We start from the raw sequence: 27,570 nt of genomic DNA, 5'->3' as shown, positions 1-27,570 counted from the left end.
CCATGTTTGTCTTTATGTAGTCAGATAGATACGTGATTGCATGGTCAGTGGATGATCTCCATCGACAGCCAAATTGACAGTCCGAGAGGAGGTTGTTTTCTTCAAGATATTTATAAAGTTTTAGTGAAACGAGAATTGAGCCTTGTTATGTGCGATTCGTTCACTAATAAAACCATCCTTGACTAACGTGTCATTTTCAACCCAGCGTGTCTTATTTTACGTGCAGAGAACACGGAGCCAGTGAGAGACGATATTGCATGACCGTTGCGTCTTGATGAATTTACTGACTGACTAATTACAATTTAGGGCGTATACACATATAACAAGGGGACGCTACAAATGTGTTGTTTATTACGTTACGTGGATACGAAGACAATGGAAAGTGTTAATGACAGAATCACAATGGAGGACATGATTACGTTTAGACAATGGTCACTACAAAGTAAAGTTAGTTATGTACGATTCGCTCGGGGACCTTTAATAGAACTGGTAAGACCATGATTAAGCGACAGTTCTCTATCACTGTTTTCTTATCAGATTTGTGGATCTTGGCATATCTTTTTGCTGTTGGAAAAAATGAATGTGCTAAGCATCGGCTTATTAATTTGACGTTTTCCAGAGAAACAATTATTATTGATTTTAAGAAAATTTGGGAGGAAAGGAGTCAGGATGACCTTTGGTTCTGAGTGCACATCAATGTGAATGACATAAAGCTGTTGTATTGATCTTTGTATCGAGTATTTTCAGTAGGTCATGTTTACACATCCAAAATGCAAACATTGCTATAATCTGCGTTATCTACTGAATTGATGTTGATTATAGACAAATAATAGAGTTATACCTAAATAAATTAGTAGAGAGATCCAATAAAATCAAGCAATATATAAACAATTTGTTATCATTCATTTTTATTTGTGTGGCACTGTGTCTGTTATTTTATGTATTTGTGTCTCTACAAAGAACCTCCCTGACATTTGGTATTTGTATCATATTACGAAAACACGTGGAATATCATTGGCTGGTCACTAGAAGCAGTCAGAAATTATACATGTGTGAAACCTCCTGGTGTGAAACCCTAACACAGGCACCGCGGAGCGTTAAGAAAAGTGGGGGTCTAAAAAAGTGGGGGAGGGGCAGCTAAAAGCTCATTAAAAGAGGCTTTACTGGTAGTCTAGCACTGAATATTTAGTATTTTTACAAAAAGTGCGCCCACAGCCCTCCCTGCTCCGCGGTGCCAGTCACAGTTATGTGATGCAATGCCTTTCTTATGGCTAGTGAGCTATGCTACTTTTTATTGTTTTTGTCTTACTGTTGTTCTTGATCTAGTTTTTTTGTCTACGTTATAATGAAGTAAGGCATACGCAGACACACGCATGGCTAATACATCTAAATGTGCTCATCAGCATCATGACAACGAATCGAAATTTTTAGCCAAACATGGCCAAACATATGTATTTCTTCACAATCTGTGGACTTGCTACAGGAGAGACTTGTAGCAAGTCCACACTATCTGTTGCCAAAATCACACAGTCTGCGTGACTCGCGTGTGCTGCGGGACGAGCAAAGCCACCTGGGAGCTCTATACCACTTACGCTATTAGGACATTTCGAAGACTGCGTAAGAAGAAGGGAAGGCGGCTAACTGCAACTTGACAGTGTATCTGATAAGTCTTTAAAGCTGGTTACATCTGTAAAATTGAATATGTATTTTGGGGACGAGAATGGGTGAGTTTGTATCATTCTACTCATTAGTTTCTTCGCCTATATGCTTGCTGCATCGCCAGTTTCTTTCTCAGCGAGTGTTAAAACAAGTCATGTATCTGCGGGATGTAAACAACTTTGTTGCTATCCAATAAGTTACTGACATCTTAATTGATTATTTGGATTGTTTGTGACAATATCGAGTCAAGTATTATGAAATGATATTTGAAACTGCCTATGTATGTGACAAGGAAATGTTTTTTGACTTTCTGAACTTCATGTGAACATTACTCATTTGTTTGTTGTGGTGCATAAAATTTGATATCAATCCTTAATGCATCAAAGAAGCTTTAGATCCTCGGAATTATGCATGTCTATGTGCTAGGTTTGATCTTCTGGTTACTGGTAAATAAAACCCTCTATCTAAAGAATCGGTAGGGCCTGAAATGTATCTTTCATTTGACAAATTGTATTTGTATTGTACAATACTCCTTCATGTTTGTTTTTGAGTTTGCTAAAGAAAAGTCCTATCACTGAGCCAGGTTTTTGTCTTAAAATTCGCAAACAGACATCAAATTAATGTGGATTAATGTAAAACTATGATTAACATCACATTTAAACTAATAAGAACATGACATGTAAGGAGCAACACTTGAAATAGGTAAACTAATGTTGAAGAACGCTTTCCCATATTCAATAAACATGCTAAAAATAGCTTTAATTTGGTTTATTGCCTGAAAACACTGCAAAAGAAAACAGTTACTGTAAAAGTTATCCAAAGTTTATTTTTAAGGGACTGATTCTGACCATTATCACCAGAAATCATATTTGACCAATGTAAGTTTTTAGTTGGAAATGTCATATATTATAATGATTAATGATATAATAAACCAAATCAGGAACATGAAAAATGAAGATCTAGATTATATCAATATGTTTCTTTCGTTATGGATTAAACAAGGAAGTTTTGGCCATATGTCCTTGGGGATTATGGTTGGGTGTAATGAAAGCGGTAAGGAAGTAATGCACTGTCTTATGGTTCTTTCAAGGAAGTGTTTACTTGTTATAAAAATTTTCTATTATGCAGATTGGCTGTTTTTTGTGAAAATACTTTTTGTTACTGATGCTTCCTTGTAGAGTAATCAAATGATCTTCCAAGTTTATTATCTTATAAAATGTCCTACTAAGCCTAGAAACATGAAAAATACAAAACTGACAGAGAAAGAGAAAGGAAATTGAAAAAGTTTGAATGAAAGATTTGCATGTCTAGATTATTTCAATAAGATGTTAGAAAAAACTTTGTTCTACTACTTGCTACAAATTATAATGTGGCAATCTGATTAATCTATGCCATAATTGCATTGAATTTCCAAATTTATTCAAATCTGGCTCATGGACACTGGCCAAGCCTGCCTGAAGGTTAAATATTACACATCCACAGAGGGGCATTTGAGTTACAATCTTCTCGCTTCAGAAGGAAGTAGACTGTACATTTGATAACAATCTTGATGGATATTATATGTTTCTTTAAAAACATGCACAACATCGTCTTGAAAGGCATCAAACTCCCTGCAAGATTCCTGTTTTTCCACTGCTTTCTTAAAAATATTATTTTTAGTTTACCAATACCAGTCATTTGTCAACCAGAAAGATAAACAAAAGAGGAAGTTTTTTTCACTCTAGCTGGTTATGTTGAATCAAGTTAATCAATTTGTTTTATTTGTCAAAACATAATTTGTGAATGAAAAATATTTCTGAACACCTGTCATTGTCTAAAATTTCAAAATTTTCTCATGATAAAGCTAGAGCAGGAAATGAAATATATGAAGTGGTGCAACCCAATTGCATAACTTCACTTTCTGCATTGGCAGTGAATGGTCAAAATTTTGAATATTTTGCTCATAAATTATCCGGCAACAATTATTAAATGACATACATAAGCATATTCATTTTTTGTATTATTTTTTATATTTGTTCTGTTTTATGTAGCTTTTATCAAAATGGATTTAAATAAATTCAAAACGCAACTCACTTAAGTGGCTTGAGGTACAAGGATTATTTATTAACCTGATGTATTGTGGTTGAAGTCATTTTTGAGATAGTTAAACAAACATTTCAACCACATTTTAAGAAATCTCTCTTCAGTTCATCTGTATATATTGTCTTTGAGGGTAATTCGGACCAACATAAAACCTTTCGTGGCAGGAGGAAATCTAACAGAACGAACATATCTGACCGTCTCGAAAACAATGACATTTAACTTATCTAGTAGGAAGCAGGTTGCATTCAACCCGTTTTCTTCGGAAATGTACTGATGGGCAAAGCTAAAATAAGTCATCTTAGAATTCCTAAGTTGAAAAACTAAACTTTTTGCCAGAAACCTTAATCCTTTGCATGAGAATGAATGGACTTTGATTCCCAACCGTGTCCTATGTTGCTGTGTGTTGGGCTTTCGGTGGGCCTAAGTATCGTGTAACCATGGCAAAAGTAATTTTTGATGCGCTTCGCTATTGATGACAGGTGAGATTTAGATGCGATGTTTTGATTTCTGGAAATGCAGATGTTTTGCTCGACCATGTTTGTTTTTTAAACCAACATTCAAACGATCCTGCAGACAATCGTATAGATTTTGATCGACGTTGTAATTCTATATAGGTGACCAATGACTTCCTCGGCAAGACCCACCGTTATTTACATAAAGATTTATTACTTTTTTGTAAATTTATTTGGGCATTTCATTCTCTGTGTTCGTTTTCATTTAGTAGCTAGACAGTATTTTGTATAAGGCTCAAATATTGGTACATTAATTAGATGATAGAAGTCATGATCTTTGTTTTATAAAAAGACACAAGAATGTAGTAGCGTGGTACTGATTTCGGCGCTTTCATTCCCAAAATCGTATTCCCAAAATCGTATTCCCAAAATCGTATTCCTAAAATCGTATTTTGAGGTTGTTGGGCTAATCAGGTCAATTTCGATTTTCGCACTGGCAAAAAGCAACCATTACGAAAAATGCTGCTTGAGCAAGTTCCTTGTCCGAAAGTTTCAAAATAGATAAAGATACTAAAAAAGGATTTTCAAAGAGTCTGATGGGAGTGGCCGAGATTTGTCCACCCCAGTTTTTACGAGCCGGCGACGCCACTGTTTTGGTCGATCAACAATCTGCCCTGTGCTGGTGTCCAGTGTTCATTACTTTTGTTTTTGAATTTGACACTTTCAGTTATCTTAATGGGCGATAAATTATTATTTTACCTTGAAAAGAAAGACCCTTGATGATGTCATTCAATTCTTTCCTTTATGGACAGGAATACTCCAAAAATTTTGCTGCCGAATCAGCTGACTACTCCTTCAGGAGAAGAAGTGGCCGGATATTTGCTGCTTAAAATTGTCCTTCGGGGGGCTGTGACTGTTGGCGTACCTTGACAATTGACATTTTAGACAATTGGAAGTTTGTTCCAGTTTTCATACCATCAGAAATTTTTCGGAACAGCTAACGATTTTACCGACCATGAAGGCTTAGGGATTTCACACACTGTACATCCCCGTAAGATAATATCTTGACCGTTCCCTTATCTACCAGGTACCACATCTGAAAACCGTGAAAGTCCTTGAATTACCCTCCTCTTATAAGTGCCCTGGAATAAGCCCCACTCTGGAAGAAACTTTTGATAATCCCCATCCACGAATGAACCCGACCCTAACATGCCATATTTGGCGTTTTAATATGCCCTTATGTGGATTAATCGAGATAAAACAGAAAGCATAGTCAATAGAAAGTTAACGATTTTAGTCCATAGCTGATAACACATTTAGGTTGGCGGCGAAAGATAGACCCAAAATACATCAGACATTGACGAAGTAATCTGCAAAAACTATTAGCAAATCGATATTTTGGGCCAAAGTGTCTTGTTGTGCTTTGATTTATACTTTGGTTTGATATTTTAGAGAGGATTATTGAGTAAAAATGCAAATGAAATGAACTTTAAAATCGCGAAAAAGCTACAAATTAACTATTTGGATTGGAGATTTAGTCCCCGCCTCCCTTGAATTTGCCCCCTCTTAAATGTGCCTAAATTAATAGTTCCATGGGATTAATTCGATAATTTACGATATAAGAAACAAATTTGATATATTTTCTGCACAGAATGCAGGAAAAGTCACTGGCCAGATATACAAGAAGGTTTCTGTCAGGAGAGGTTACGGTAGACATTGCATCATGGAATAATTGATGAAATCAAGCATCGTAGAATAATGATTTCAAATAAGAGCACACTACTGATCTACTACAATTCAACTGTCAAATAAGTTTATTTTGCAATCGAAATAAAACATAAGAAGGAAACACCAATCAAGCTAATTTATTTAATTCTTTTAAGAGAGAAAACGTTGTGTTGAAGGGATGTGTCGCGAACATGACTGGCTAATGCAATACAATTCTCTTTTTGGTTTAATACAAAGCATGAAATCGAGGGTGAATTTTTACGGAAGTAAAAATTCAACAAGAAGAAATGAAAAGTCACGAAACAATGGAATTCCCTTCCAAACGCTTTTGTTTTATTAGCCAACGGTTAATGCGACATATGCCCTTTAACTTTCAAGTTGCACACGTTTGTGTATTTGAGTCTATTTCAAAACAAATGTCTGTGAGCCAAACTAGCCTTACTGCTCGAAGTTATCATTTTTATAGCTATCCTAATCAATATATATTTTTTCTGTTTGTAATCGATGTCCTTTGTAAGAAGTCTTTTTATTCAAGACATGTTTACATACACAGCTTAGAGTTGCTGACGTCACATGCATTTCTAATACTTAGATAAAAATTAGCGAAGTCCCCTTTTATCAAAATTGCTGCAACTGTTGGGCCGAAAATGTATGGCCCAAGCATTAGGGAATGACGTTGAACTCTTTTCATGCCAGCTATTTCAACTGAGACCCATATTTTATTTATTGTGTTTGCCCATAAATATTTAATGAAGCATTTGGCTAGCTTATTCACTAGCTTACCAAAGGCACAGTTTATGCTTTCAAGCTGTGAAAATCGGATTTTCTTCTCGCGTAATTATCGAAGGTGTTTGATAAGCAACCCGTCATATCTTCTGCAGTAAATGCCATGGTCCTCAAGGGCGTTTTTACAACTTTCCTTGAGCGCTCTGGTACTTTCTCTTATAAGATGAACTAAAGTAAAAAAAGCATTCTTTCTTTACTATTTAGATGCTATTCAGCTGGAGTGAAACAGGATTTATTAAGTTATACTGAGAGAAATGTTTGTGAGTGACACGACCAGGGCAAGACTCGAGCTGTCCATGAGTGGCACTGCTTCGGACCGGGTATTGAAAGGTGCTGTCCATGAGTGGCACTGCTTTCGGACCGGGTATTGAAACGTGTCCGGGCAGCTCAATTGGTAATGCAACGACATAAAATGTCACTGGTTTGCAGGGACGAATTTAGGTTGCAAATATTGGGGAGGGGTTGTTTAATAATAATTTAATTTTGGTGCCCACACCCTTCCGGTCGCTGAAAATTGATGAAAAGGCCCTTTTTTTAAAGATAGGTTTTTAACTTCAAGATAAAGAAGATAAGAAACTTACAAAGTAGAATATTGGCGTTATTTGATTACTGTTTGTCTACGTCTTTCAGTTTTTTAAAACCAAGGGGAAACTGACTTCAAGAATAACTTTACTAGCATGACCGTCATTTGAAGACCTTTGATTAGCAAAATCAATTAAGTAATAGATAGTTTAACGGCAGCACTGGAGAATCGTAGCGCTTATAGTTTTAAGCCTGATAAAATGAAAAATGCTTGCAAGAGCTTTCCAGCTACATGATTTACTTTGTTTTTATTTCAAATAAATACTAAACAAAGAAGTCCTTGGTTGATGAGAGAACCAGATTTCAATTGCTATTTTTTGATGTTCCTTCGCAATAGAAACTTCTCTTTGCCTGTTTCTGATTGTATGCGCGAAAACAATGCAATTGAGAACAAGACAAAGAACGCCATGTAATATTAAATTCAGTAGGTTTCGCACTGTGTGCAGAAACAGTGTGGATAATGAGATAGTGCTTAGTATGGTTGAATTGATGACGTTTCTTACATCTGCAAGAGAACAACACATCTGACCTGAAACACGATGAAAGTATGGCAGTTAGCACAACGCTAATGTCTTAAATTTACCGTAAAAATTTTTTATCCCCCCTCTCAATTAAGCCCCCCCCCTCTCTTATTAGCCCTCCTTTTCAGAAGGAAACAGTTAATTAGCCCCCCCCCCCCCAAATTTTCACTAATGCTGAAATAAGTGAACGTGATAAAAAAAAAAATTTTTATTTTATTCATTGGTCGTTCAATACTTTGCATCAAGTCAAAGTTCACACTGTCTCGTTCAGTCACGACAGATCCGAAGACAAAGATTTAATGTGCATTAAGCACGGGCAATGTGAGAACCTTTTACCAAAATTACAGGCCGTTGGTACTCCGAGGGATGAAGTCAACCAAGATATCTTAGAATTCATAATTGATGACGATGACGATGACAATATTATTGATCTAGCAGGCTGATTTGATGTTTTTTATTTCGCAAATGACAAAAAATTAGTTTTCCAACTATAAATGGTTTTTTATAAAAAATATTTATCAAGCCTCCTCTCTTTCAAGCCCCCCTTTAAAGTGCTGAAAAGCAATAAGCCCCCCTGGGGCTAGAAAGAAAATTTACAGTAAGCTAAGTTAGAGATGTCAATGTGCACAGCTGCAAAGCTCTGGGGTGGAAACAAAAAATTAAGATAAAATTTGAAGATCTGCCTGATTTTCTTAGCCCTGCAGGAAATGGCTTTTTTGATAGGGATTGGGTGAAGCGAAAAACATATCACTCCACAAAATTCTCGTACGTCACTGCCAAATACCTTTTGTTTTCGAGAAAAATCCGCCAAAAGTTCCTAAAATCCTATTGTTCCAAGAAATCTCTTATGCTGTTTGGAAAGAGTGATACAACCCCCCCCCCCCCCCCGAGTGAAGTGCTTCAGTGCTGTAGTTATGCCGCCATATAGAAAGGGTAAACCGGTCCTTTTTTATGAAATATTGTCACGGGTCTGGATTGTCTCACCCATTTCCCCAGTTGTTCCAGAATGATTTTGCAGCATTTTTGTGTCATTAAAGTAAATTCTAACTGCTCTTTGTGCCGCTTACTGTTCGAATTCACATTATACAATTTTATTGTAGCTTCTGCTGTGTCTTCAAAAAATCATTTTATAACACAAGTACCTTTCTCTTCCAGGCAGTTTCAAAGTGGCCCCCCTGGAAGGTTTGTTTGCTAGAATTTAATATTCATTCTTGTTCCGCTGGCTATTAATCCTGCATATCCGACTACAATCCCCGACAAAAATAGTTGAGACTTTTCAAGGAAAGCTGATATTTTATCTTTCATTTGAAAAAAACTTTTCCCCCTCCCCAGTTCAATGTTCAATGCGTGATTTTGAAGGAGAAATGATAGAACTACAAATCCAACATTGATTCGGGGGGGGGGGGGGAGGGGGGGGGGGGGGTGATTCGAATGTAATCGATATGCAATTGATTCGAATGATCGATATGCAATTGATGTTCTCCGCCATTTTCGATACATTGTTTCTATCCTTCTTGGAGCTTCTCTCCGTTTTTGCTTCTGTTTTTTCTAGCTTTTAAAAGTCTGACTTCTCCGCACACGCAATACGTTTTTCGTGACGTTATTTCTCAAGCGCAACCACTATTTTTCCTATTCGCAACAACTCGTTACCTTTATCAAGCCATTACAAAAATTTATTTTTTGTCTAAGTCAGGGAAGTTTGGTAACATCATCTTGTTTTGGTTGCACAGTTTTAAAGGCTTCGCCCTCATCCCCTCATTATAGATTTGATTGCTATGTAAAATGAAAATATATTTGCTAAGAGATATATGAAGAATGGTGCCTTTGGATGAGTTATTACTCAATGAAGTGAAAGCTGGAGTAGAGCGTTGCAGTACTCTGTCAAGGATTGCGAGGATTTCCAAGAAATTTCAAGCTTCTTTCCTTCTTCTTTATAGCTATTCAACACTTACTTTTTGCACTTCTGTTTGCCAATGCTAAAGACGTGTTGAGATCTTCTTTGTGGTTTTCCATAAATAATTGTAGCCTCGAGCTGCTTTTCACGCTATAACTGCGTTGCTTTTTGCCGGCTCTTGACGTTCACAAACAAATATAATGTGTTTCTGCAGCATCAATCTTTATGCAAAGCATATGCTCGCGTTAATATCTTGGTCGCTATGACTCTCCGGCACCTGCTTTTTGAAGCTGTTTTCTTCTGTCGACTTCTGCAGTTGCTGTATCTTCTATATCTTAGATGTGGCTTTTTTGTTCATTACCACCACCTTTGCTGCTGTTGCCGACTTCCTTATGGATATACCTCTGTTAAGGTAATCGCATCCTTTCGCTTGAAAACAGAACCGTATCAACAAAGTCTATTTCAAGTTTCTCTGCTTCTTTCTTCGATGTTCATCACAAAGCTGTTTTCTAGTCATCAGCAGTTGATAAATGAACTATCGTTACGGGAAAGGTCACGTTATATGGCTTGCTGTTTTGCTAGTTGGTGCCTGATTTTGTCATTATTGTTTACGTTGACTATTGTGTCATTTGTTTATTGATCATTGTTTTTTAAGTGGTTGTTGATGTTTACATATTGTACACAGGGCCACCAACTGCCTCTCCGCGTGCCCAGAGGCAGGTCCAATGCCTGGGTCCCTTCTTTCCCAAAGCAATTTACCTAAAATATGGATTGAATATTGATTTAAGTTGCTTAGAACTTTTGTATTTGCTTTTAATTTATATTCATAAAGCATTTTTAAACTTTCCCAGTACAGATATGTTTTATAAATACCATGTTATTAAGACTCGTATTTTGAAAAGAGACCAGCAGGCCCCTCTTTCCTTACGGGCCCAGGGGCAATTACCCCCAGCCCCCCTCTCGATTGGCTGGATTGTACATGTCATCTCGAAATGAATTTCCACTATCAGTGACCAAGTTGCTTTTGGTGTACCTCAAGTTTTGCCATAGCAATTCTATTTCACATCATTTGCTTCCACAAATCCCGCCAGGGACAAGGAATCATAACCTTGCCAGTATTTGTTTCGAACGGTCGTTTAATTCATAATCAATGAATTTGTTAAGCAAAATGTTCAAATCAAACATTTGAGAAAATGAGATGTTTAGTACTGTGTTTGCATTGAAACCTAAATATTTTTGCCTCTTTAGATTTCTTTGACCGCAGATATCCTGATCCTAGATGGGGAATTCTACACGATATCTCTTTGACTTTAAACCCTGCTCAAACTTTGAAGGTTGCCGCCATTTTCTTCAGAGAAGATCTCTTCAGAAACATAAAGGTCTACCGTCGGCAATCCTGGTCTACCGTCGGCAATCCTGGTCTACCGTCGGCAAATCTGGTCTACCGTCGGCAAATCTGGTATACCATCGGAAAATCCTGTGAGATGTCCGGGAATATTGCCGTTCGTGAGCAAACATTGCATTCGAGGTGTCATGTCATATCCACCTATCCAGCGTGTTTTTTTAATTGTTTTTTATTTATTGAGTGGTGTTTCCTTGTTGGTAATTAACATCCATTCATGAAAAAAATGCCCCAGTCCATAAGCAAATATTTAAAGGCATTGAGTCATGATATAATGAATTGGGTATACCCTAAGTGCAAAATCCGCTGAGTCATGATTTTCATGACTGCGATGCTATTGGTTGACCTGGAACTGGTCACATGAACTCACCTTGTACTGATTGACAAAACAATTTCCATCAATAGCAAGTTGTCAACAGCGGATGCAAATATCACATGAAATAGCAGCGATCACGCCGAAACCAAATGACCCCCTATAGAGAAGGCCTATTTACCATGACTCAATGCCTCTTAATTGATTGCAAGAGATGACTGCAAGAAATACTCTGAAATGCATTTTAAGACAATCTAAAAGGCGAGGTCGCAAAAATATTTCTGCTCGCTCCGCCCGCAAGGGGCCTCGTCTTTCAGTTTTGCTGCAAGGCCTCTGAAGCCTCTCGGCGGTCCTGTCAGTAAGATCAACGTGCTGAACTATTTGAATTAATAAGGGTCTCATTGCTCATAACTTGAGTATCTCTGAATATCTCATTGCTCAAAACTGGACTTCTATAAAATCAAAGAAAGTACTCTCAGTTACTCGATAATCGAAGCGATGATTGACTTACGAGAACATGCTATTTGAGAAACAAAATAATTTGCGTCAAAATGCCACACCCAGAAATTGATATATCTTAGACCACGCCCTAATTTGTCGGCAAATTGCTGACTGGCACCCCCCCCCCCCCCCTCCAAGTGAAGGTGCTTAGCGACGGCCCTGTTTGCTGCATAAGTGCAAAATCCATGTGTAGTAATGCCTCAAACTACGTGAGCAATATCAGCTGCCGCATCTGCACAGCACAGTTCTACCGAAGTTCTGTCGCGTAATTTTCTTTCGATTTAGCCATCTTCGGAGCTCGTTAAACTTTATGATTCACGGTTGAAGCCCTGTTCTTTGGTGCTGCACAATGATCATTAGATTTCCAACGCTGAAGCTGCGTGATTATGGCATTGAGCGTGCAACTAGATCTAGCGAATTAGAGAATTTCTGTTCTTCACATGCTGTTCTGTCTGCATGGCGTCAAGCACTCTGCATAGACGGCTAATAGCAATTTCATTAGAATACTGGTCATTTCGAATAATCGGTGGAAGACAACTTCAATGCTGAAAGATATCAAGACATGATGTCATGGGAGGACCCTGCTTTCATAAGGACCCCAACAATCTTTAATCCCATTCTGCTCCTAAACATGATATCACAGATTAATATTTTGTTTTTTGGCCTCCTTTATTGCAAAACAATAGAGCTTTTTCAAAATCTTTTGTTATGGGCGTTCAACTTGGCCTCGGCCCCACACTTTCCAACTTGTGTCGGAGCCCATGTTCAGGGTGCTCGAATCTTAAGTGCTCCAACAATCCATGCCCCTAACTTTGGGGAAAAAGTCCCCTCTTGAGAACTTTTGAAAAAGTGCTACACTTTCCTGAACACAAATTTTCTACCTGTGTCCCATCCTACCTCCTCTGCCCCTTTCTACCTCTGCCCCTTCCATACTTTCCCTTTTTCTATGTCTGCTCCTTCCTACCTCTCCCCCGTCCTAACTCTGCCCCTTCCTACTTATGCTCCTTCCTGCCTGTCTCTTCCTTCGTCTACCTTTGCTACCCCTGCCCCTTCCTTCCTCTGCCCCTTTCTACCTCTGCCTCTTCCATACTTTCCCTCTTTTTACGTTTGCTCCTTCCTACCTCTCCCCCTTCCTAACTCTGCCCCTTCCTACTTATGCCCCTTCCTGCCTGTCTCTTCCTTCGTCTACCTTTGCTATCCCTGCCTCTTCCTTCCTCTGCCCCTTTCTACCTCTGCCCCTTTCTACCTCTGCCCCTTTCATACTTTCCCTTTTTCTATGTCTGCTCCTTCCTACCTCTCCCCCGTCCTAACTCTGCCCCTTCCTACTTATGCCCCTTCCTGCCTGTCTCTTCCTACGTCTGCCTTTGCTATCCCTGCCCCTTCCTTCCTCTGCCCCTTTCTACCTCTGTCCCTTCCTGCCTCTGTCCTTTCTTACGTCTGCCCCTTCCTTCTTCTGCTCCTCATTAGCTCTACCTGCTACATGTCTCCTCCAACCCCTTTAAACTTTTCTGCTATTAATAATCTTTTCTCCCATCTACAGCATCATCGAAGATGACGACTACCGACCTGCAACTGCATCAAGTGCTGAAACCAGAGAGAGGAAGCTAGCCGAACTTGTGAGTGGCCGATAACTTCATTTCCCACCTCGTAACTTCGCATAAGATTGTCATTCTTCGTTAATTAGGAAAGCAATACGGGGAACGATACCCTGAGGAGCAAAAGGCTCTGTACATATAGTTGAAACTACAATTGACTGTCTCAAAGCACATGCCACGATAATTTTTGCGATCAGAACATTATACTTTGTTTGGGATGAATAATTTGTTTGTTATCGCAAACCTGCTACTTTGCCTATTTCATGGTCTTCATCACTTCAAAATGTTTTGTGATCCAGATCTTCTTATATTTTGTATTAGCCTCTCAGTTTCAATAATTATCTTGCCTATCTGCCACTGCTAATGAAGTTAAATTGTTTTTGCAATTCAGAAAAAGCGAAATGATGATATCCTCAGGCAGAAACGGAACCTTCCTGGTGAGACAAAGAACCTTTTTTTATTTTTTATCCTATTCCGTAACATAACTGTCTCAAAGAAAACTTGCTGAAGTTTTTGAATTATATTTTTAAAAAGGTCGAGCCGGGTCTTAAGACCCTCCTATTTATAAAGAAGCACGATCTTCTCGTATTTTGCACTGACATAGAACTGAAAGCTGATATGATAATCTATCTTAATCGACTTATCATGACAAGCAAGATAATCAATTATCAGACCTTGGAGAGCTTTCAAAACACGTTGCATTGCCATAGAAATGAAATTTCTGCAATATCGCAAGAAACATAGAAAACAAGAAACATGAAATTTCTGCAATATCGACAGAATCACTTTCGATATATCATTAGAAAAGTTTTGCGTCTGCAAAAGAGGCCTTTGTCTTTCTGTCCTTGGAGTTTGAAGTTAAATACCTATGGAGATAGAAAATATCTGTTTGATTTAAGAAAAACGCGATTCCCAGGAAGATCAAATTGGGGGGGGGGGCATTTCCAATTAAGGCCTGACAGGGGGTCAGTTTTTGTTTAATGGTGTTACCGAATGACTACCAAATGGCCTGATTAAGATAAATGTTACCCCTTAGGGGTATTTTAAGCAGTTCCTACCTATAAGGGGGTACTATTTCTTGACCGCTGAGTCGAGATTGCGATTCATTCAAATAATGAACAAGATTTTATCTTTCTCGAATCAATAACTGTCAATGGCGAAAGAATTTTTCAGAAAAAAAGCAGGCAGGGACAAAGAAATGGCTGCTACCAGATGTAATGGTTTGGTTTTTTTGCTACCATTTGGGGGCTATTGTCAAAAAATACTACCCGTTGAGAATAATTTTTAACATTGTAGCTGAAGCCCTCTTCAACCTTGACTAGACCCCTCTGTCAGGCTTTAGAGGGAGTATCCCCCGGGATCAGTACTAAGCTTTGATCACATCAGAGCAGAAACTAAATTTTCAACCGCTACTGATTTACAGAATATTGCACGCTCTTGTATTGTGTACTCTGTTGGGATACCACATAGAAATAAATTTGACAGCTAAATAGAATAAATAATACGCAAAGTGCACTGCACAGCAATGATTCTGTTGCCCGGGGGGTGGAGAATTGTAGAACTGTACCATAGATACCTGCTAACAATTAAGTTGCACACTGCGCGAGCTTACGTCTGTAGTCAAACATTTGATGATATCTTTGAAAATTGACGCTTTCTATCAAGCTTAATGTAAGAGAGAAGCCGTGTTACAGATTCTGGCATTGCTTTGTTCGTATTTACAAAAACAAAGTCTGTATTTGCAAAACAACTTACTGCAAAATGCAGCTTCGATAAACCTACGTTAGAGCCGTAACCTCATTACTAATACCAAGATCCTGGATTTTCTGACCACACTTTTTGAGTGGGCTGAGAACACACCCGGATTATTAAATGCATCTCCACCCATTTGGTTTAAACCGACAATCGATTTTGGAGAGAAAGTAACTTTAGTATGAAGGAAGTCTCAGTGTCTGCACTTAATTTTTTGCTCGGCAGAATAGCGAAAATTAACCTGGCCCACACTTTTTCGACTTCTTTTGTTAAATCTTACCGTTCTTTTAAACAAGCACAAGCTTAATTGAAAATGTCGTGCTATACATCTTTTTCCGGCTTTCAAATAGACAATTTATTTTATTTTGAAGTAGCACCTTATAATCTGGTCCTTAGATTATCTTTCTAGATGCTTTCTTTAAAATATAATACTATCTTTAAAACAGGGGTGCTGTTCTGAAAATTTAGTAGGGGGCTGTGCTGAAGGCAACCTCTAGAAGCCACACCCAAGGCCATACCCACGGTCAGACCCAATGTACTTGCATTTGTGTCAAAGATTTTCTGTTGTGTATGTGGAATCATTCAATCTTTTAAGTGACTGTATACGGAATTGCTCATTAATGGAAAATCTTCACCTCGTTTAAAAAGGGTTTCAAGTACCCAGTCTTCCAATTTCAAACCGTAATAATAATAATGATTAAAGTGGATAACTATAATACAATATTCTATACACTTTACAATTTAAAACGTATTACATAACATCATAAGCTAATTTAAATAAATGAGTCTTTAAAGACGATTTAAAATGATCAATATTGTCAACAGAATGAATTTCAAACGGAAGACTGTTCCAAAGACTAGCTGCAGCATAGGCAAAAGTTCTAGCACCTACTGTTTTGTTCTTGAAACGAGGAACCTTTAACAGCAGCACGTTACTCGATCTGAGAGTCTATAGGGCACATACCTCTCCACCATGTCCCGTAAATACACAGGTGCATTTCTTATCAAGCACCCTACGGACACAGATACTTTATTATGTAAATGTCACAGCGAAGATCAATGGCAAACCGCTTACGATCAGTAGCTTCATAGTCAAGAAGTATAAAATTTATACTTCGTTTGTCCTTGATTGATTGGCTCTGTTTTGAACAGTTTTGATAATTTTTTTCGTCTGCTTTTTCAGGAATGATGCAGCCGAATGATAACAAAAGACCTGGCACACGTGGTGGAACTCGGCCTAAGTCAGGAAAACAGGGAGGATATAAGCAAAGTATATCAGGTATATATCAAGAATTGGCCTAGAAACTTCTAGCGTAGGCGTTTTATTACATAAACCATATTAAATGCAAGTGCCACTTACTTCTCCAATAATATGCAGATAAATATGAGAGCTAGAGTTTGGGTTAGTGTCAGGGCTACGACTTGGACTAGAGCTTTGACTAGGATTACGGACTGGAGCTTGGGCTGGGTGGGATTAGAATTAGGGCTAGATCCAGGACTAGGGCTGGAACTCGGGCTAGAGCTTTGACTAGGGTACGGACTGGAACTTGGGCTGGATGGAATTAGAGTTAGGGCTAGTTCTAGGACTAGAGCTGGAGCTCGGGCTGGAGCTTTGACTAGGATTACGGACTGGAGCTTGGGCTGGGTGGGATTAGAGTTAGGGCTAGATCTAGGACTAGAGCTGGAGCTCGGGCTAGAGCTTTGACTAGGGTACGGACTGGAACTTGGGCTGGATGGGATTAGAGTTAGGGCTAGTTCTAGGACTAGAGCTGGAGCTCGGGCTGGAGCTTTGACTAGGGTACGGACTGGAACTTGGGCTGGATGGGTTTAGAGTTAGGGCTAGTTCTAGGACTAGAGCTGGAGCTCGGGCTGGAGCTTTGACTAGGATTACGGACTGGAGCTTGGGCTGGGTGGGATTAGAGTTAGGGCTAGATCTAGGACCAGAGCTGGAGCTCGGGCTAGAGCTTTGACTAGGGTTACGGACTGGAACTTGGGCTGGATAGGATTAGATTTAGGGCTAGATCTAGGACTAGAGCTGGAGCTCGGGCTAGTGCTTTGACTAGGGTTACGGACTGGACCTTGGGCTTGGTGGGATAAAAGTTAGGGCTAGATCTAGGACTAGGGCTGGGGCTCGGGCTAGAGCTTTGACTAGGGTTACGGACTGGAGCTTGGGCTGGGTGGGATAAAAGTTAGGGCTAGATCTAGGACTAGGGCTGGGGCTCGGGCTAGAGCTTTGACTAGGGTTACGGACTGGAGCTTGGGCTGGGTGGGATAAAAGTTAGGGCTAGATCTAGGACTAGGGCTGGAGCTAGGGCTAGTACTGGAGCTAGGGCTAGTGTTGGGGCTAGAGCTATTGCTAGAACAAGGGCTTGGGCTAGGACCTAGGGTCAGAGCTAGCGCGTAAGCTAGGGTTAGGGCGTTGGCTAGGGAAAGCATTAATAAAAATCCATTGACCCAGCCAGACCTCTTGTGAAGTGGACTTTAGAACTAGTGTGCGCTCTGTTAAGAAAAGCTTGTAACTGAAAAATCTAAAAATACATGTATAATACATGTATGTAGAATGTATAATTTAATGCCTATTTTTGAAGAAGTAACTTTGTTATTTCATTTAATATGAATTATGCAATTAAATACCGAACCCCCCTGTATTTTCTATTTGGCTGCATCCAGTTTCTTTTGGGTACAGCCAGTAAGTTTGATATAAATTATTTTTCTTCTGATGTGGAGACGGTAACTGCGCATTGCTTTGGAAAACACATTTAAAATTATATTTACGATAGATCGCAATAAGAAGTAGGCTGAAGACAAAGTTACTAGCTGAAGCAGCGCCTCAAAAATTGCAGTCAATGTCTTTAGTTTACAAGCGATATTATTTAGGCAGCATAACAATTGACTATTATTTTATTGCAGATACGCCTGGGGCATCAGTTAATGTAGCTTTCGATCCAGACGCACCCATATCGCCAACCAACTTAAGTTTGGATTCTGAAGAATCTATTCCTTCCCTGCCAACAAAGGTATGAACACTTTTCCAAGCATCATTTGATTTATCATCAACAAAAGTTTGTATACTTTGCACAAATGTACATGATAATGGCAGATTAAATGTTTGGCCTTAAAAGCAAGACACCATTGCTTTTATAGCAGTAGAAAACAATAGAACTAGTGACATAACCGTAGTACTTGTTCCAAAATATCCTATTCCGGGCTATACTCCGGGATATCCTGTTCCAGGATAAATTGCGACCAAAGCCAACCCGGTTCTGATATCTCTTTACAGATGTTGCAGAATATGAACTTATTGATTAATTATATTTAAGTTGACAGACACTGAACGAAAGCTTCGCGATAAGGGGATTCCCGCAAAGGTTGAATCTTCAGATGAGGATGATTTGGAATCTTCTCCACTACCGTCTCCCACAGCACCAAGAGCAAGACTGGATAGATCTTCGCCGAGCGGCCATAACGATGCCACGCCAACCGGACCATTAAACACAACAGAGGTGAATCGCGTCAGCTTGTTTTTTACCAAAGCTGCTTTATGTTGTTTCTTGTGACGTCATTTGACATTTACTAGCCATATTATGAAAGGCTGTTTGTTTTAATTATTGATATAGCTCCCCAAGGTAGGTTTAAGACACTGTGAAGCTTGTCTAGCAGATGTGACCACTCCTCGTGATTCCTATGCCTGGAATTACAGAGAGCTGGTGACTCTCCTCACTCTGAAGGAAAGTTTTATCATGTCAGGGACTCGAACCACGGACCCGTCGGTCTGAAATCTGAGCCATCACTTTATGTACATGTTTGGTCATGGCAGTGACTCGAACCACAGACCCTTGGCCGGTGAACCTAGCCACAATGTCATCCTCACAACTTCTTGAAGTCTGTGATCATCGAAGAGAATTTCATTAGACAAATTTGTGATTAGACCGTTCAATTTGTTATGTTTTGATTTTGTCATTTAGGGAAAAGACCGAACTGTCCCTGGGTACAATTTGGAAATAGATGATCTTGACAGATTTGCATTCATGTAAGTGCATGTTCTATCCCCTCTTTGAATATTTCCTGCATAGGCTTGAAAATCATCTTTCACAACAAGCTTACATATTTTTGCATTTAAATCTTTGTGTTCTATTTAGAAACATAAATAATCTGTTCGTTCAAACGAACGTAAATCACGCCATCCATCTTCTTCCAGTTCTTAATTGTAACTAAATTGTTGGAGAAGTGGAAAACAAACATTTTCGATTGCCGTTAAAGCTCTTTTTACAAAAACTTAAACCTTAATTTCCGTAATACAAAAACTTAAAATAAGCCCCGCGTCTCTATTAAGCCTCCTTCTTAAGCCTTTAATGTCAAACAAAGAAAACATGCGCGTTTATTGGGTCTCTTAATATGGCTCATGCAAAGACCATAGAGTATAGCAAAGACTTACTTGTGCGCCTTAGAAGTCAGTCGGAGTTTCTTTAGAAGATGTCCCAGGGTTATCAATTGATCCTAGTGATTCTGATGAAGATTATGACTAATAATTGATTAATTAAACTTTCCAAGCTGCTAGGAAAGTTTTTTTTGAAAACATTTGTCTGACAGGTCTGACAAAATAAAAAATCTTCCCCGGCTTAATAGAGCTTTTGCGGTATCCATATGACTCTTCTAAACGGCAAAGCTTCGCTGGGCAGGAAAAGAAATATAAGCTTATTTATAATGATTCCACAAACTGTACCTTCTTTGTATTTTTATCCAATGTGGATGTATCTTTTTAAGGAATTGTCTAAAAACTGTTGCAGTTTTTTGCTTAGACTGTTGCAGTCATATTGTCAGATGTCCCTATGCTTTTTCAACACCATCATAATTTAGCCCACAATTTCTTGCCAATATTATACGACTTTTATTTCTTTGAGACTCAAAGTACATTAGCTTTTTGAACTTGTATCATTCCTTATGCAGGCCCGCACCTCAAGGAACCACAATTAAGTGCCGGATAACAAGGGACAAGAAAGGTGTAGATAGAAATTTGTTTCCGACCTATTTCTTACATTTAGAGAAGGACGATGGAAAGAAGGTAAGAATTTGTGTACCCTGCTTTGGTCGAATTGTTATGTGTCTCGTTTTGTGAATATCCTTATCAGTTGAGTTCAATTTAAGTGCCTGTCCTTATGAAATATGTTATTGATCACCATTTGCTATGAAAGTGAAGTTTCATCATCTTGAACTGATAATTTTAGGGCTTTGAAGAAAGCTAACATTTTTATTTCATATTTAAGCTTTTACTTAAGCTATATAGTAATATATTTGTTATTTTCAAAGCCATTTTTAAAATTCTGTACCACTGAAATATTATTTTCAGATTTTATATTATTAAATATTCACGTATAGCTTGTCTGAAAACTACATTATTTTTGCTGAATAATAAACATCAATTTGTCAAATTTCAAGCGGCTTGGCTGCCAATTGCTGAAATATGTTAAACAGATACTCAAGTTAAAGGATATTGATGCGTATTAGCTTTCGTTATATTTTATTAACTAGATATTTCTGCTGGCTGGAAGAAAAAGAAAGAAGAGCAAGACTTCAAATTATTTGATATCAACTGATCCTACAGACATGTCGCGGGGTGGTGACAGCTTCACGGGAAAGCTAAGGTAAACGTCTTGGACTTTTTGACAGAATTATTTTGTGACTTTAAAATACCATATTAAGGCATTTATTTTCCCCATTTCATTATCGTAAAATTTTGTCACATGTGAGCAATCATACCAGATTTCCCAACTGTTGTCCCATGTTTGGAAGCTTGTTACTAGTAACATCAATTGTTTGTACTGAAAGATCTGTACTCCAGAATTTAATCTTGAGAGACAATACATTAAAAAGAGACTTTAATTGGTTTGTGCACATTACATGAGGTGTTCAAAACCACTTTAAGGTATTTTGTTCTCGGCGACCTCCAGGTGTATAAACGAATTCTATTCTTGACAATAGATCAAACTATGTTGGAACAAAATTCACATGCTTTGATAACGGCAAAAACCCAAAGAAAGGCGGGATAATGATGGATGGATCGAACATAAGGGAAGAATTGTGTGCCATTCTTTACGTAAGTTTTTTCAATCGGTGTATTCTTAATTGTTTCCGCCTTTATGTTATATCCAAATTTTTCTGTTTCATTTTTTTCAAATTAACTTCAATTCATTCACAAATGAAACTCGGTTTAATGAATAATTAATACATAACATTTAACAAATATTAAAACAAAGTATTCTAAATATTGATAAATGAAATATTTGAGGTACTCAGCGTTTTACTTAGATGATTAATTTTCCTTCATTTAGGAAACAAACGTCCTGGGTTTCAAAGGGCCACGGAAAATGTCCGTGATTATTCCAGGCATGGGGCTTGACCATCAACGAGTGCCAGTAAGACCTAGAAATGTACGTATTCAAATTTTTTGTGATAGTTTAGTTTAGTTTTCTAATTTATTCAATAGTCATCATGGTATTCTGGAAAAATCAACGATTATTTTTATAGATGAAAGCAAAGAAGCAAAGTTGTTAAAATTCATTTGCGTTACATTTTGAAACTTCGAAAGCCACATCGGAACCAGGGGCGGACACTTGGTCAAATATTGGGGGGGGGGCAAGCCTATTGTTTTAATACGATGACGTCACATTTCTCATTGTTTTAGAACAAAAGATCATTGTTCTCTAAAGTATTGGGGGGGCAGTCGCCACCCCTCGCCACCCCCAAGTGTCCGCCACTGATCGGAACCATCTTCTTCTATAAGAACCGTTTTTTGCATTCATGGAGTTCTAATAATTGAACAGTTGTTATAAATCTTATCTATATCTTTTAATGTTATACATCAACACCCTATGGATAAATTAAAATATAAGATTTGAACAGTTGTTATAAATCTTATCTATATCTTTTAATGTTATACATCAACACCCTATGGATAAATTAAAATATAAGATTTGAACAGTTGTTATAAATCTTATCTATATCTTTTAATGTTATACATCAACACCCTATGGATAAATTAAAATATAAGATGCCCAAACAAATTATGCCCCCCCCCCCCGACATAGATAATCTGAACGTTTTCTGTTTCCTCACCCTTTTCGTCAGGTTTTCCCGACAATCCTTTAAGTAACTGATTTATTTCTTATAACTATGCCTTTGTTCTTTATTCATTCCACAGTCGCCAATAGTATTCCTCGTTACCAGCAAGTAAAACCTTACTCTCGTTCTTAAGTTGAAACAGGCACCGCGGAGCGTTGAGAAAAGTGGGGGGTCTAAAAAAAGTGAGGGGTCTAAAAAAAGTGGGTGGGAGGGGGCTAAAACCATATAAAAAGAGGCTTTACTGGTAGTTCATTACTTAATATTTGGCATTTTTTGCAAAAAGTGGGGGGGGGGCTAAAGCCCCCTCAGCCCCCCTGCTCCGCGGTGCCTGTGAAAACGTTAGCTAGTGAACAAAAAATAAGGGTTCGTCTCAATGTATTGACTTTGTTTCGCCTTCCAATGCCACATACGCTAAAGCTCTTTCCCTATCTCTGGCCCTATTCTGGCCCCATCTGGGCGATCCAGCCAAATCAAATTGTATCCACCTTTTGTGAACGAACCATAAAATTGAGCTAGAGAGAGCTTTTAGGGGCCTTGCCTGTTACTCATTACAATCATAATATGCATCGTGCTAGCTCAGCAAGGGTAGTTTAATTTGAAAATCATTTCATAGGAACACGAGTCTCTGCTGGAACGGTACAGAACAGGCAATATGGAAAACCTTATCGAATTGCACAACAAAACCCCTGTTTGGAACGACGGTATGTTACCATATCAGTTAATACTGTATTTTTATCCCTACTGACATAACGGTTTAATATTTCAAGTAAGCACTATTTATACATTTCTAGTTCGTTTACTTTTGCTCTGATGAAGCCCCGTATGCCGGGGCGAAATATTAGCCATAACTGATTTATGTATGTTTGTTGTTGTTCATTCTCGTCGCGTTGCGGTGTTACTTATTTATTACATTTTATCGATTTTTCGTTGCAAGAATTCCATCAGAGTCCGTTGAACAGCCTGCTACCGTGACCTTTTCTTTATTCACACACTTTTTTATATGTTTGAAGTTCATACTTTAATGCATTGTTTTCTTTAGCTATTTACGGTATAAAAGTTAAAACATGTATACGTATTGTTTCGAGCAGCTTTCCTCTAATCTCTTCCAATCCTTCTTCTGTGAGAAGGATTCCAGAGTTTTCCTAAAAATTGGTCCTTGAAAATTATATTTTCTATAAAATTTATTTCTAATACAACATAGAGATATTTTAGATCTCTGAAATTCTTGAGTTGCCTTAATCTTCCCCGCCAGTTGCATCAGATAGTAACCATTATAGAAACGAGAGGTCTTATATATTAGACTTTTGCTATTCCTAAACCTCTTTATTCTGATGCTGTTAAGGTCTAATTATTGTCTATGCCGATTATTGCCCTCTTGTATTTTTATACATTCAACGTCCATTCAGTCCAACCGCCAAAGAAAATTTGCTCAAGAATATTAAGCATTGTTGGAAAAGGGGTGCATTCGAGTCATGAGGTTTTCGAAATAACTGATTGGTTTTGAATGCTACAGTTTTTGTGAGCTGATATAAGGTCTAACTGGATTTCACTTCTGGGTTATTCCATGCGACACTATTAAGTGTATGGCACCCAGGATCTCAGAATAAGTATGCTTTCTCTTCCAAAAAAACACAATAAGTGTATCCTGAATCCGAAATTTCATTGAAAAATTATTCCAGTTTAGAGGTTACGCGCAACCAAAATTTCCTTGATGAATTGCCAATAGTGACAAATTTATAGTTATTTTCTGTAACGTTGGCAGATTAATCATTAGGTCGTTATAGTACTGTTTTTCATTCTCCTGATGATTTTCTTGTAGACACCCAGTCTTATGTATTGAACTTCCATGGACGCGTTACCCAAGCCTCTGTAAAAAACTTCCAAGTTATTCACGAAAATGACCGTAAGTCCTTATGATTGATATTGTTGTCAGCTTGTAACATAGCCAAATCCTCAGTTCGTTTACTTGTTGTTGTTTATTCTCGTCGCGTTGCGGTGTTCCTTATATACTACTATTAAATCCTTGGTTGCTTTTTGATCATCGTAATTTTACAGAGTTTCAAAACTCTACGTTTTAATATGTCAAATTTTTGGCATCTTGCTCATCGTTTTATCATTGATATTCACGTTCAGTTTCACGAAGCCTGTGGAACAAAAAAGCTGTTTATATTTTGCACGAGTATCACATGTCAGACCTTCAGAATTTTAATTTTTGTGAAAGCTTCCTTGAATGAATAAAATATATGAACATAATATAACGTCACATAATTTTTAAGGAACCATACTATTAAGGAACCATGATATATATGATATCATATCATATATCATATATCATATATCATATCATCTCATGTAATATGTTATATGATTTATGATATATGATATATGGTATATGATATAGGATATGATGTTTTCTAATATAATTCTTATACTATATATTTTGTATTATAATATTTTGTAACAAAATCTAGGGTCATAATACAATATCATAAAATGTTTTACTTCTTTCTTAGTAATAATTGTCATTTCTTCTATTAATGATGTTGACCATTGAACGATTTTATTTCGCCTGTTTTAGCTGACTACATTGTAATGCAGTTTGGTCGTGTGGCTGATGACATTTTCACAATGGATTTCAACTACCCACTTTGCGCCCTGCAAGCATTCTCAATTGCCCTGAGCAGCTTTGATGGTAAACTGGCTTGTGAATAGCCTCGGGTTAACTCTTATTTCATGAAAAATTATTAGGATTTTAATTTGAAACAGTTTGTTGACTGTTTTTAGCTGATATAATACAATTGGTAATAAGACTGTTAAATATTATCCTAGCTGTTCATGCAGTAATTTTGCCTAAAGGTAGTAGATAAATGTTTTCTGTTATTATCCTGGTTGTGTAAATTGTTTTAATCCCAAATGCACTTATATTCAGTTACCTAGTAGAACTTAGCTCATGGGAATGTTATGGATCGCTATGAACTTGCTGCAATAGAAACTCAGTGTAACCAAGCCATTTTAGTTACCTACTAAAAGATGTACAGTTTCTAATCTGTACACTAACGTGACGTATACTAAGAATAGTTTTATCTTGTTCACGAAAACATAAGACTCCTTAATAGTGCATTTTCATAAAAGCCTTATGAACTTAAAAGATCTCAGTGATGTTTATTTTACTGTATTATCGCACGTTCCTATCATAGAAATTCCAAAAAAGGGAATACCAAGGACATTTTTGAGACCAGTAGTAGTTTAGGTCCATCTAAGAAAACATCTTTGGTGGTGAGCATAAGTCTCGTTATTGAATGTAATAGGTACCTATTGGCAGAAATACTTCATTCTTAGGGGCGGCGTTTGTAATGAATAGACTATATCTGCGAATAATTTTTCACTTTGAATTTAGGGTTGTTATAGGATTAGCAATATTTGTTAGAGTCAAGGAAAAAGGCTGGATGAAAGTCCAAGAGATTACTTTTGTTGGCGCTTATCATGTAAGAGAATTTGACGGTGTGGTTTTAGGAGTTACCTTTTCCAATCAGCTAAGAGGGTGTAGGCTGTATACAACGCATATTATAACACTATACCCGTAGGTTTTTTTATAATCTCTGGTACTTGTTTTTTTCCTGGTTTAAAGTCTGATAAAGCATTAGTGGTATTTTACAAAACGTTTTACCTGTAGCCTGCTCCCCAGTCTATAAACGCTGCCACATTTATATCCTGTCCAGGCAGAGGGCTGGGTCCAGTTTATGAAAATAATTTATGTAATGAAACATTTGAAATCTTGCGTGATTATTCCCCGCAGAAGTACGCACTGAAACCAAACAGGGCGTAGATAAAATGATGTATGATGAGTTTAAAGGTTTCAGCTAATTGCATAATTTGGAGGGTTGCATAAATTACCACCAAATTCTGCTGGAGACTGCGGACAGGATATTTATCAATATTGCACAGTCCATAAATGTGGTAGCATTTGTGGACTGGCGCACAGGCTACCTGTAGATGTTATCTGCTTTAGAAATATCAAACTGTTCAATCCCTCCCAGTCGCCCACATTCCTTTAGGAAATAAAGTTAACTTCATTACTTGGGGCATTACTTGCAATTCGGGGAAAATTAGGAACAAAAATTGTGATCGCCCTAAATGGCTCGGTTCCCATCTTTATCTAGACCGTTTTCTTGAGAAGCGATACAAATCAAAACATCTTCCATATCTTGAAAAATTAATGCAAAAAAACAACATCGGTATCAACTCAGCTCCTTGCAATCAAGAACCAGCTAAGAAGTTATTATGTTTTTGTTTTAGAAATAAAAATGCTGTTCTACCATCTAACATTACGTTTTTGCAAATTAAAGGCAATCTGTCTCGTTGTGGATTGGTTAAAGAGAACCGCCATCTTTTTTACAATGCGATAAATTGAAGGGAGACTGGAAACAATAAAAGATCGCTTTGTTCTTATAATCAATCAACGTCGTGACAGATTGCCTTTAAACCTCGGTCTCTTCCAGGGCCTCCGACGAAGGTAGGGGGGGGGGCGGGGGGCCTTGCCTCCCCCACTTTTTTGCAAAACAATAGAGTTTTTTTCTAAATCTTTTGTTATGGATGTTAAATTTTTCTTTGCCCCCCCCCCCCCCACTTTTCAACTTTTGTCGGAGCCATGTCTTCCGGATAAAAGCAACAACAAACTTCAACTACACCATTCTCATTTATTAGAACCGCAGTCAAAAACCTCCTAGTAAGAACAGTATCGACACACTATTACGATTACGAGACATTAGCATAATTAAGAAGGCCTAAATTGGTGATGTTTTTCCTTATTTGTTTTTAAAGCTTTTCTTCAACAATGGTTTGTTTATGCCGATAACATTGGTCATAGAAATACATGTGGATTTTGTTTTCTTTAATCTACTGTTTTTCTCTGTAACCCCATTATTAAGTTTATTTCGGTGCAAAAAATGATGATGGGTTTTGAAAACACGGTTTTTAAGGCAGCAAAAATGTCGAAACATATGCTGACACTCTTCGTCTGACACTCTTCAGAGTATAAAACGTCAGAATATTAATCTAAAAATCAAAGCTTATGTAATTAGTATATCTGAGCATCAACAGTCTTAATTCTCGTTAACCAAGAATGAGTTAATTTTAGTTTGAGCTTAAATAATAAATCAACTTATTCCAAATTCCAATGGCTAA

The 27,570-nt window shown here is 37.8% G+C and overlaps 1 protein-coding gene across 2 annotated transcripts; it reads left to right on the top strand.

The window, feature by feature from the left end:
* Positions 1 to 1,568: 1,568 nt before the first annotated feature.
* On the top strand, positions 1,569 to 27,266 carry LOC135683515 (tubby-related protein 3). 2 transcript variants are annotated; one of them, XM_065198785.2, is made up of 15 exons: positions 1,569 to 1,724; positions 8,966 to 8,992; positions 13,461 to 13,536; positions 13,907 to 13,952; positions 16,451 to 16,546; positions 18,178 to 18,284; positions 18,588 to 18,770; positions 19,233 to 19,297; positions 20,215 to 20,329; positions 20,797 to 20,909; positions 21,247 to 21,361; positions 21,597 to 21,695; positions 23,000 to 23,087; positions 24,206 to 24,289; positions 24,965 to 27,266. In XM_065198785.2, exons 1-15 carry the CDS (start codon positions 1,702 to 1,704, stop codon positions 25,096 to 25,098), a joined length of 1,371 nt encoding a protein of 456 aa, XP_065054857.1. In that variant the 5' UTR covers positions 1,569 to 1,701; the 3' UTR covers positions 25,099 to 27,266. The 2 variants fall into 2 exon arrangements, with proteins under 2 accessions (XP_065054857.1, XP_065054866.1); XM_065198794.2 differs by lacking the exon at positions 8,966 to 8,992 and having other exon boundaries at positions 1,582 to 1,724.
* Positions 27,267 to 27,570: the final 304 nt, after the last annotated feature.

This window comes from Rhopilema esculentum, chromosome 17 (genome assembly GCF_057945365.1).
Source record: "Rhopilema esculentum isolate cy_ngs chromosome 17, ASM5794536v1, whole genome shotgun sequence".
NCBI lineage: Eukaryota > Metazoa > Cnidaria > Scyphozoa > Rhizostomeae > Rhizostomatidae > Rhopilema > Rhopilema esculentum.
This window is presented reverse-complemented; position numbering and strand designations above follow the sequence as displayed.

Coding starts and splice junctions, on each gene's coding strand:
- LOC135683515 (XM_065198785.2), top strand. CDS start 1,702: ATGTATTTTGGGGACGAGAATGG. Junction 20,330..20,796: donor AGAAGGACGATGGAAAGAAG/GTAAGAATTTGT, acceptor TTTATTAACTAG/ATATTTCTGCTGGCTGGAAG. Junction 24,290..24,964: donor AGTTATTCACGAAAATGACC/GTAAGTCCTTAT, acceptor CGCCTGTTTTAG/CTGACTACATTGTAATGCAG.